This window comes from Nanorana parkeri, unplaced genomic scaffold (genome assembly GCF_000935625.1).
Source record: "Nanorana parkeri isolate BGI_ZX_2015 unplaced genomic scaffold, ASM93562v1 scaffold180, whole genome shotgun sequence".
Taxonomy (NCBI): domain Eukaryota; kingdom Metazoa; phylum Chordata; class Amphibia; order Anura; family Dicroglossidae; genus Nanorana; species Nanorana parkeri.
In genome coordinates, this window is record NW_017306448.1 from 630,822 (window position 1) to 642,919 (window position 12,098).

General features: G+C 42.6%; 1 protein-coding gene across 1 annotated transcript in view; it reads left to right on the forward strand.

The window, feature by feature from the left end:
• Positions 1 to 12,098, forward strand: part of HTT (huntingtin) — a 137,337-nt gene that overhangs the window by 19,229 nt on the left and 106,010 nt on the right. Inside the window, exons 3-8 of the mRNA XM_018554978.1 lie at positions 574 to 694; positions 3,020 to 3,079; positions 6,965 to 7,044; positions 8,920 to 9,058; positions 10,679 to 10,820; positions 11,580 to 11,758. Of these exons, the coding sequence (XP_018410480.1) occupies positions 574 to 694; positions 3,020 to 3,079; positions 6,965 to 7,044; positions 8,920 to 9,058; positions 10,679 to 10,820; positions 11,580 to 11,758 (721 nt within the window). The remainder of the gene's footprint in view (positions 1 to 573; positions 695 to 3,019; positions 3,080 to 6,964; positions 7,045 to 8,919; positions 9,059 to 10,678; positions 10,821 to 11,579; positions 11,759 to 12,098) is intronic.

The following is a 12,098-nucleotide window of genomic DNA, read 5'->3' on the forward strand; positions in this document are numbered from 1 at the left end:
TAAAAATAACCTTTAGACCTCTTATATATTCATTACATTTATATTGCTTGTATAACTATTCTCTAGATCTACTATAGTAGCTTTCTAGTATCTGCTGCACCGCAGATATTTGACTAGGAGTGGGATGTTTTACATTCATAGTCCAATGAACTTGCAGTTAGTATTGGAGATTGATGCAGCTCTTTGCCGAATGCATTTAGATATTTTTAATGACTAGGTTCATGGTAAATAAATAAGGACAGATCTTTGTAATTTCACAAGTCTTTTATATATTGCAATATACTATGCATGTTCCCTCGTGGATGAGATATTTGAAAGTGGAGACCTTGAGTTGGTTCATCAATTTGCAAATTTATCCCAGAAATAATAATTTAGATTTTTATATTTCTCTAACCAGTAGTGGTCTCCTTCCTGGCTTTTGTTACGCGGATTAAAAAGTGAGAAGAATGTACTGTGTGCTGTAGGAAGTTGGAAGGATATAAGGTCAAAGTGTTGGCTGTTCATATCACTGTTGTACACTTCTTCTTGTCCCATCATACAGCTCTATGATTGATTACTTCCTGTTTGTTGCAGGAATTCTCCCGAGTTCCAGAAGTTGCTGGGGATCGCCATGGAGCTCTTCCTGTTGTGCAGTGATGACGCAGAGTCTGACGTCAGGATGGTGGCTGATGAGTGTCTCAATAAAGTGGTGAAAGTATGCCTCTCCATAGATATCTATGCATCTTCTACTTTGTCATTATGTGCCTTAGCCATGCCATTAGTCCCAAGGTCTGGTGCGTTTAGAACATTCCCAGTCTGCTATTCCATCCTGCTATAGAGCCTGGGAGTGCTGTGCTTTGTTTGGAAGAAAGCCTTTATAGTGCCTGTAATATAAAACCATTGCAGCTTCCATTACAGTGAAAATCAATGAGTTTCTGTATTGGTTTTGCGAGTGGTTTCCTCAGGAAAAGAGAATCAAGATGTGTCTGATGCCTTCGTCCACTGGCACTCTGTTAGCTGGGTAGCATCAGTGTTTTATGTAGTTATTTGGCAGCTGGGTCAGATTTACCACTAGGCAATGCATCTCTAAAGGAAATCCATCATCGGAGAAAAGTTGAGGCTTCTTTTTCTGAACCCTCCATCTAAAAAAGCCAGTTGCCTGGCTGTAATGCTGGCGCTATATCTTCATCATTGACCTGGAACAAATTTGTTCGTAGGGACTTCTGACTTTCCTGATCTGCATACTTGTCCCAGGGTAGTGATCTTAAAAGCCAGAGGGTAAAGCTGGCCATACACGATAATGCCGACAGGGATTCCACGGATGTCGTATGAAATTTTGTTTGATTTTCATTTATACTTCACTTTCAATTTTGGAATGAATGGAGTTTCCTAAACGAAAACCACATTCACTGTCAGAATTTTGTTAGTTGGAGAAACATTTTTGACTTTTTTTTTTGGTCCCCGTGGTCGAAATTGATTATTGATTTGAACCCGTCATCTCTGATAAAATTTCGAAAGAGCATTCTGAGATTTAATTTTCTTGAACTAAATTCTAGTGGTGTATATCCAGCTGAAGTAGAAGTCAGTGAACAAATACTTTTTCTTTAACAACAGGTTAACAGAAATCTTCTCTGATGTGACATGCCATTGCTGACTTCTCATTCTGATTGTTTTACTGTCATACTGCTACCTTCAGTACCATCCATCATTTTCCCAGAGCCAGTACCCAAAAAGACTTCTGACCTTTACTCCGGCTTTCATTATCTGCATATGTCTTTGTGTCAGTGACTCAAAGTACTGAAACCAGTATAACAGCCAGGCAGCTAACATCTTCAGACTGAGCTCAGAAATAACAGCCCCCATGTTTGTTCTAGGAAAAGCTTAAACTGACATCAAAGTCTAATTTTTTTTCCATCCCCCCCCCAATGTTAATGTCAGCACTTACCCTAAATGATGTTTCTTAATCCGATCTTCTTTCCTGTCATTTTCTTCTGTCCCTCCAGCGCTGCTGCGGGTCTCCGATCCAGCACTGACTCCTCTCTGCTTGCTGGCACTTCCTGTCCCATGGTGTCTGCATGCGGGTGCACGCTGCTCCATAGACTTACCTTGTGTCTCTCCTCGTCTCCCGGCCGAAAATCTGAACTGCGCATGCGCCGCCCCAAGATGCTTTGCGGCCGCCCGAGATTTTTCGGACGGGAGCGCGCAGAGAAGACACATTTTAAAAAAAGTTTTTGCATATATCTACTGCTTGCTAGCCATATATGCAAAAACACCTGAGGGTTTAATAATAACTGAAATCTGGATGCTGTGCCCAAAAAAGATGAGGCAGAAGGCAGAGGACTAGTAACCAGTATTACCTGCAGTCTCCCTGCAGCTCCTCATTCCCCTTGATCATGCTTTGTTTTGTGTGAAGGAGGTAAGTATAAGAACGTCACGAGCACACCAGCACGACAAAGACTTAGATGTCAGTGAAAATCCATTTATTGATGTCAGTCAATACTCAGTGTCATCAAGCACTTTCGGGACCGCGCAGGGTTCCCTTCATCAGGCTCAGAGTATACATGAGCCTGATATACTCTGAGCCTGACTTCACTGACATCGAAGTCTTTGTCGTGCTGGTGACGTTCCTATACTTACCCATGTTGAATGCGGCGCCATCCGCGGTCACTGCGAGCGCCCTCAATTAACACTTGGGAGTTCCGGTAAGGTGTGCTACAGGTCCTTGGACTCCAGTTTGTGTGAAGGAGGACATCTTGATAGAGGCAGAGCTTTTCTTTAAATAAACTACTGTGGGCACAGGAGTTCCTTGGCATCCTCGCATAACGGAAAGTGCACTACTAATAAATGTGCCCTCAACAAAAGGTATCAGAAGCTGCTCTGAATAGTCAGGATTGGCCAGGGTGGGGTGATGGAAGAATTGTTCCTGTTGGTTTTGTAGGAAAATGAAAGACATAGAAAAGAGAAAATACACTTGGGTGCTAGTATTATAATAAAAAAATCTATTGATGGGTTTATTTCTCATTATGTCCTCCTATCACAGGCTTTGATGGATTCAAACCTTCCAAGGCTACAGCTTGAGCTGTACAAAGAAATAAAAAAGGTGAGTTCTTATAGGTTGTGTTAAGATGTTGAGATCTCTCTCTATTTGGTATGTCATAGAGTAATGCAAATGAAGTGTGAAAACAGATAAATGAATGCTTATTCTACAAAAATATTCTAAAATGGCCTGGACAAATTTGTTGGCACCCCTAGAAAGGATTATAAATAAATCAGATTATACTGATTATTTCAGTCTTCAATCTTGTAGTCAGTCAGCCTATTTAAATGGAGAAAAGTAGTCATTCTACTGTTTGGTAGACATGTGCGATTCGTTTCGTTCCGAATCGAAATTTGGACGAATTTTCGTAAATTCGGATGTATCCGAATTACAGACATAACGAATGCAAACGAATCCGAATTTCCATTTCCGAAATTCGGTAGCGTTCGCACGAACGTTCGTTTCGTTTTCTGTTCTTATTCGTTTCTTATTCGTTTCGTTCGTTGGAGCAAAGTGACATTAGAGAAGGAGAAAAATATTTTTTCCCCCTCAAATGTCACTTTTGCTGCAAACGAACGAAACGAATAAGAAAACGAAACGAACGTTCGTACTAACGCTACCGAATTTCGTCCGAATCCGAATTCCGAATCCGAATTCACTTTCACACCCGAATCCTGAAAAACGAAATAACACAAATCCGAATTTAAAACGAAACGAAACAAATTTTTTGGCAGTGCACATGTCTACTGTTTGGTATCATCGTGAGCATGAACCACAAAAAAAAAGAAAGTTGTCTGACGAGAAAGAAAATGATAGACCAGCCTTTAGTCAAGCCTGTAAGACTATTTCCAAGCAACTAGATGTTCATGTGACCACATTTGTGAATGTAAATAAGAAGTTTAAGTTTCAGGAGAGTTTAGGCAACCCCCCATCCATGCCCCCCCCCTTCCTGGAAGTGGCTGCAAGAGGAAGATCAACCACAGATTAAACAGAAGGAAAGTGCAGAAGGCTGACTATGAGCCAGGAAAAGCTTCTAAAGAGATACAGACTGAACCCCAAGGTCAAAGTACATCAGTGTCTGATCACACTATCTGTCTCTTTTTGAGCAACTGTGGACTCAAAAGAAGAAGACCCAGGCGGACCTCCACTTTTGAAAGAATTAAATAAAATTTGCTAAAATGCATATTGACAAGGCACAGTGCTTCAGGGAGAATCTCCTTTAGATATACAAGACAAACCTGGAGATTTTGGCTGTTAATCAAAAAAAACCCCAGAAAAACAACAAAGAAAAGAACAATATACCTACTGTGAAACATGGAGGAGGCTCCCTTATGTTTTCGGACTGCTTTGCTGCATTTTGCATGCAGTGCCTTCAATCTGTGCAGATTACAGTCCATGTACCCATTGCACTCCTGACCGCACGTCCAACAAAGTATCCTGGGTGCTCAGTAGTCGACGGATGGCCACCGTCAAAGTAATGCAGAAAAGAAATAGACACCGGCACTCCAATAATAAATCGATTACGTCTATTTATTGACGTACATAAAGTATTTTTTTAGGATTTTTTTGGCGCTTGGATGCATGACTGTTCGGATCTGGATTTGGAGGATGTAGAGGAGATATGGGGCACACCTATGACCACCTTGATCTCCGCACGGGATAGGTTAATTCAATTAAAAATTGTTCATCGCGCTTACTACACGCCGGCCAGACTTGCTACTATGCGATCCACAGAATCCTCTAGATGCTGGAGGTGTCCCTGGGAGCCGGCTGATCTGGTGCATGTGTTGTGGTCCTGCCCTAGACTCGAGACCTACTGGAGGGGAGTAATGGAGGTGGCCTCGGGGTTATTGCAGATCCCCATTGCTGCGAATATCCAAATATGTATACTGGGACTCATTGACGATATTGTACCCTCGGTGGCGTCCCGCACACTACTTACATATCTGTTATTTTACGCCAGGAAGCTTCTTATCCTCCACTGGAGGAAATCTGAACCGCCTGGTCTGGGGGCTTGGAAAACACTGGTTAACACAGCTTTGCCACTGCATAAAGCCACTTACGCTAGCAGAGGGTGTCCTCAAAAGTTTGATAGAATTTGGTCCATCTGGATGGAGTCTGACGCAACACTACCAGACTAGGTACACAATTATGGCATCCGAATGGTGGTTGCAAACCTGGTAGGGGGATGCCTAGAGGGAGAGTTATGGCTTTCCTGGAATTTTAGGGGAGGTAATGTTGTACAAGGATGGGATTGTGGTGAGAGCATAGGGAATCCATCCACTCCCGATATATATTCTTTAACTGCCTTTGACTGAATCTGGTACTCTGCATCTTTCTGGGAAGCGCTTAAGAGATTGGCTGTAAGGTTCACATCAGGGAGCGGGTGGGGGGTGGATTGATTGTAATTATATTGTAATAATTTACCTGTGCCTAGGGGAGGGGGAGGGTTATGGTCAGAGGGTTAGTTATTGGACCTTGCATGGTCCTTTACGGTTGTTGGCATACGTTATGCCGTAATGTATACACTGTTGCGTATGAATGGGGTGCTATGTTGGTGCCCGAATGTTACTGTAATGTAATTGTTTACTATGCAAAATGAATAAAAAGATTTTTCAAAAAAAAAAAAAAAAGAACTATGAGGTGAGTGAAAAAACGCATGCGGTCGCTCGCTCACTTAGGCCTGGTTCGCACCTGGGCGTTTTACAGCGCGTTCCTACGCTCTGTAAAACGCTCAACATGTGAAAACCAATGATTGTGTATCGTAGGAACACATTGCAAAACGTCCTACGCCCAAAGAAGTACAGGAGCTTCTTTGGGGCGTATTTGCCGTGCGTATCCATTGGGATACACCCAGGTTGCCCTCGGAAACGCGCGTTTGTCGAGCGGTTTTTTTAACCGCGAATTGTGGTAAAACCGCGCGGCACGAAACACGCATATTCGATACGCCTAGGTGTGAACCCAGCCTTAACGGTCATCTCCCAGCAGAGAGCAGTGACTGTCAGTCACCACTCCCCGGAAGGATTCTCCCCCTCCCTGCTCCGATCCTCCAGCACTGAGTAGAGGAACACACGGGGATGGAGCAGGCACAGCTGCCTCTGCCTCTAGATAGGCAGAGCCAGCTGTCACTCACGCAGCTGGGTGGATCCAGACAGTTTTGTCGGGATCCGTCCCAGCTGCTGCGGTCTCAGTATGACGCGAGCTGTAACTGGCTAAACATTCAAATCTTTGGGACACGGGAGAACGCTAGTATATGTCCTCCTGTGACCCTTAAGAGAACTATGGGGAAAAACACTTACCCCATAGTTCTCTTTTAATGCCCTGTTGTTGTTTTTTTTTTTTTTTTTCCATTTCAGTACAAATAGGGAAGGTGAATCAGGACCTAGATGGCAATAAGAACCTGAACGATAGTTTTGACTTTACATGCACTATTCATGATATCAGAGAACCTACTGGTCCACCTACAGTGAATATATGTAGTGCTGCAGCTAACGATTATTTTCAAAATCGATTAGTTAGCCGATTATTAAGTTCAAGCATTCCTCGGCACAATGCGCTCTGTTCAGCTAATGTTCAGAAATATCCTTCGTTAGACAGCTACCGCCTAATACTTTGTGTTCTGAAACACACCCATCACTTACAGGTTCAGTCTAAGCAACCGATTAAAAGTGGTTCCCCATCATGTGATCAGTATGTCAACTACAACATGCTCTGTCTGTGCTCGCTCTCTGCCCGCCCCTCTGTCCAGACCATTTTCTTTTAGTAACACGAAATCACTAGTTCTATTAAAAATAAAGAAATAAATAGGACTTTGATATAGGTAAATTTTTTTAAGGTTGGGATGATAGATGTATGCCTAATACACAGGAAAGACACTAGATTTTGTATATAAAATACTTGAAGATGTGTTTTATATGTTTCACCGTTCGCATTGAATTCTGTTTATAGAACGGTGCCCCGCGGAGCCTCAGAGCTGCCCTCTGGAGGTTTGCTGAACTGGCACACCTCGTTCGACCTCAGAAGTGCAGGTAAGAAAACACAGCCAAGACAAATCAGGAGGAGGAGGCAAGCAGGAGGGTGGTAAGAATAGGAGGTGGTTTCCCTCTAAAGCATAAAAGGTGTGAAAATTAAAGGGCATTCCTTATCGTGGCGTGTGGAGGCAGAAAAAAAGATTTCTTACTGCCAAAGGTAGATAATAAGTGTATCACACACACCTTGTGGATTTGTTTCACCAGATAAAGCCTATAGCTCCCTAGTGTTTGCTAAGCACCCAAAGGCTCTTTTGATCTGACCACTTGCATGGTTCAGATTGTTTATACATATTGCTGGGGCTATCTGTTTTATATTCCCCCCTTGTTGCAGATGACATATCTTGTATTGCACTGTGAAGACCCATTAATGCCATTTTCCCCCTACTACCACTTATTGTCCTGCTCAGTTAGGGCTGCCACATTCAAAGACTGATTTTGTTTAACCCTTTCGCTGCCAAGCCCTCCGGAACATTTAAGCGAAAGGGTTAAAGTCTATCCCAGACTCCACAAAGGCTTTTCCATAGTTTTATAACGGCAGGATTTTTTAAAAGATATCCTGTTAATAGAAGCTGGGAGGGCTGCATATATCTAAAACCAATGATCTATAAAATGTTTGTATTATTTCTTTGTCTGCCCTACTTTAAAATTATGAGGTTTGTGTGGCAAAATGGTTCTGTGCCTTTTTAAAAGTGAACATACTAAAACCGTCCTTGTCAAAAGAGGGAGAACTCCAGAGACATAGGGCAGCTCCTCACAGTCAGGGAAACTGGGTATCTAGCAGAAGCGAAGCAAAAGGAGTGACTCCATAGTGTAAAAACTACTTTATTCAATATTAAAAACAGCTAAAATGTACTCGCAAACAACCAATGGTAACAGGCTTGTAGTGGTAAGATCTCAAGAAAGCTGAGGATGGATGAACATCTGGGGCTTTAAAAGTGCAGGTGAAGAGCTAAGTCCTTCTTGCTGCACATCCTCCTCTGATTAATATTCGTAAGCTGGGAAGACACGGAAAGCTTTTTTCCATTAAGCATGTGAGCCTGAAAGAAAAAAAATATGACTGGTCCGTCCATCCACACTAACAGCGTGGATGGACAGATTTCCTGCTGTGTACATTGTATTCCGATTGGCTTCAAGCACTGTTTGGCCGACAATTTTCCAGCTTGTCCCTTGGACAAAAATCAACCTAATGATCCACTTTTGTCAATGACAAAGAGCCAGCCACCTGCTGAATCAGCCAACATTTAATCAGTGTGTACCCAGCTTTTGAAGGTATGGTGGCTCCTATTGAATTGGACTTTTCACTCATTGATAGAGTTGGTCTCCAACTCTATCAACTCTATGACAGCCTGCAGTATAATATTTGAAAAAGCTGGCCATGCATGGAGCAAAATTAAAGCCGTGGGTGGTCCTTCCAGCACCCCTCCGCTCGACAAAAGTTGATTTTGCAGTCAACTTTTGTTTGAGGACCTTGTCCGATTTAGATGCCTGTCTGGTTATTCAGCAGCCGCTGGAGCAGTGGTAGGTAAATACAATAGTTGGCAGTGTGGATGGGGAAATCAATGGATTTCACTATACAAGAGAGTGTATGGCCAGCTTTAGTTTGGATCAGGGGTAGCCAAACTCCGGCCCTCCAGCTGTTGTGGAACTACAAATCCCATGAGGCATTGCGAGATTCTCACAGCTACAGACATGACTCCCGGAGAGAGATGCATCGTGGGATTTGTAGTTCCACCACAGCTGGAGGGCCGGAGTATGGCTACCCCTGGTTTAGATGTAAGCTGCTTTCAGTGGAGCACGTATTTATCATTTTATGACCCTCCCTATCTTGTGCATTGCTGTCTATATGAGTCTTCTCTTTTCTTGTGTTACCAGGCCTTACTTGGTGAACTTGCTTCCTTGTCTCACAAAAATATGTAAGCGCCAGGAAGAATCGGTACAGGAGACACTTGCTGCTGCTATTCCAAAAATCATGGCTGCTTTTGGAAACTTTGCAAATGACCATGAAATCAAGGTAATTTATTGGCATGCATTAGACCTTTGCTTGTTGTATCACGTTAAACATGTTTTAACGTGATACAACTCATTGGGGGGAGTTTATCAGAAACGGTAGATAGTATCATAATTATGTGCAGCTGTAAAGATGCACATTTAATTTTTGGAAGGCATTTTTACATAAACCAAAAAAAGCTTTTAGATGTTAGCTCAACCCTTTCACCAAGTCTCTATCAATTTCAGCAGTATATTGAGATAAGAGGCTGGCTGACCTGCATACATCAGTGTATTCTCTCTCCCGAGCACTTTAATATGCTGAGAACAGCTTTTTCACATTGATAAAGGAGCAACCTCTAATGTCAGCAGATCAGCTGGATCACTTCAGAATGATACTGAAATTAATTGGCTTAGATATCTATAATCTAATAGTCAATAGCTATAAGCTGGCTATCTGCTAGTCGTATCTTTGAATTGGCCGAATCCTAATTACCAGGACCTGTCTGCTTGCATAGAGGGCAGACCAGATGTGTTTTTTAGTATATGGGACTCTTGCATGAGGCTCGAGCTTGAAAGCTAGCACTGCACCCAGGAGTTGGCCAGCCTTCAGCAATGGATGGAAATTTCATCTGTGTCAGATAACAGCTAGGCCAAGCAAAGGGAATCTGTTATGGAGCAATATGTGTGTGCGTGAAAAGCGTCAGGAGGAAGCTGCCCAGTCTGGCATACTTTTTCCTGAGCTGTAATGTAGATTGCAGTGAATCTGAATGGGTTCCATAGGTGTTCAGCAGTATCTTCTTTATACACGAAAGCATGCGTGCCCAGATAATCCAAACATGTTAGTTAATAGAGAGAGAAATCTACACTATATGACCAAAATTTTGCGGACACCTGGCCATCAAACCTAGATTTATAACCAAAGTCTAGTGGACACTAAATCATTACACCCACACTATATAACCAAAGGTTAGTGGACACCCCCTCCCAATTATTCATTTCAGGTGTTTCCAGTGAAACAGATAATGCTATGGCATACAAAGACATTTTAGGCAATTTTGCACTTCTAACCTTGTGGCAAAGGTGCCTTTCAGGTTCCATTGTGACTATGTCCTGTTGCACAAAGCTAAATCCATAAAGACACGGTGTAATGAATCAGTGTTGAGAAACTAAACTGTCCCAAACAGAGCCCTGACATCAACCCTATCAATGGGAGAAATTGGAACACTTATTGGGAACCAGGCCTTCTTATCTTGCATCAGTTCCTGACCTCACAAATGCTCTGGCACATATTCCTGCAGACTCACTACAAAATCTTGCAGAAAGCCTTCCCAGAAGAGTGAAAGTTGTTCTAACCTCAAAGGGGAGTCGACACCATATTAATGGGCATGGTTTTGTAGTGGAATATCCAGCAAGCTCATATAGGTGTGAGGGTCCAAACCTTTGGCCATATACTGTATCTTTTGACAAAAGTTATTTGGTTCTCCTGGATTGTGCTTCCACCACCATCTAATGTCAGTGGGTGGCTTTTGGGACATCGCTGAGAGGTAACAGGCACAGTGCTTACAGAGTTCATTTCATGTACTTGTATGTTGCTTGCTGTATGTGCTGTTTTGTATGATTACCCTGTGTTTGTATATTACAGGTTATGCTAAAAGCTTTTGTAGCCAATCTAAAATCAAGTTCTCCCACAATCCGCCGCACAGCAGCTGGTTCTGCCGTCCATATTTGCCAGCATTCCCGGAGAACGCAGTATTTCTACACGTGGCTTCTCAACGTCCTTCTGGGTAATCTTCCATGGAAACGTTCTCATTGCAGAGGATTATGCAAAATATTGAAATGATAGGGCCTGTGCATGTGGGCTTCGGTTTGCATCAGAATTGTTTTTCTCTCCAAAGTCAATGGGAATAGCAAAGCAGCTTGATGCAGTTTAGGAGGCCAACTTCATGTCAAAAGGAGTTCAAATACAAGTCAGCAGCACCTGTGACGGAACCTAGATGGCATTCAAAAACATCTCAAATTATTCTTGAAAGCAATCTAAATGCACCTGAACCCACACTGCACTTTCCATTCTACATAGACTTCTAATGTTTCCTTAAAGAGAACAACTGTTGTCAGTAATGTGCTCTCGCATAGGGGCTCCAATGTAATAGCAATTTTTAAATGAAAAAAGTCCCCTCCCAGTGCTGCCAATGCTAGCTTGTTTTTTAAAGTTTCAGGGTCCAGGGATATAATTTTCTTTTTTTTAAGTGCACTAGAAAAGAGGCCACCAACATGGCTGTACTGTCTCGCAAGGCTAATTTCAGAACAGAAATGGGAGGAAATAGAAATCCTTTGGCAAGCTAAAAAGCGCCCATATATGCATTTCATTTATTTATTTAGTGGTTTGCCTGGAGTTCGGATTTAAGTAAAAGTAGAAGCACATAAGGGCATACTGCAGTTCAGAATTGTTAAACATTGTTATCCATCATGTTCACTTAAATCCAACCAGTTCAGTGATTTGAACTACAGGTTATGTTCATCTCTTGCATATCTGGACTCTGCAGGTCTTCTCATTCCTATTGAAGATGAACAGCCAACTCTCTTAATCTTGGGAGTCTTATTAACACTACGCTACCTGATCCCATTACTACAACAGCAAGTGAAGGACACAAGTCTCAAAGGCAGCTTTGGGGTTACCAGAAAAGAAGCTGAAATATCGCCATCTCGAGAGCAGCTAACACAGGTAAACAGGTTATTACTACCCTGCCACATGGCCGATAAAGAACGTCTCTCCCCTTTAAGGTCCCCATACACTGGTCGAATTTCGACCGGTTTTTAATGTACTGGATGAAATTTGCACAGTGTGTGGGGCTATCGGCTCCCCTTCAGCCGGCATTCCTCGATCAGCTGATCGAAGGAGCCAGTTGGAAATTTATAGAGCGATCAGAGCCGGCAGCCAATGAGCTGCCCGCTCTAGCTGTGTATTCTGACAGGTGTCGGCGGCACCTGTCAGAATACAATGTAAACAGCGAGATTCCTCGATCGACATGCTGTTAATTGAGGAATCGGGTCAATTTTTTTTT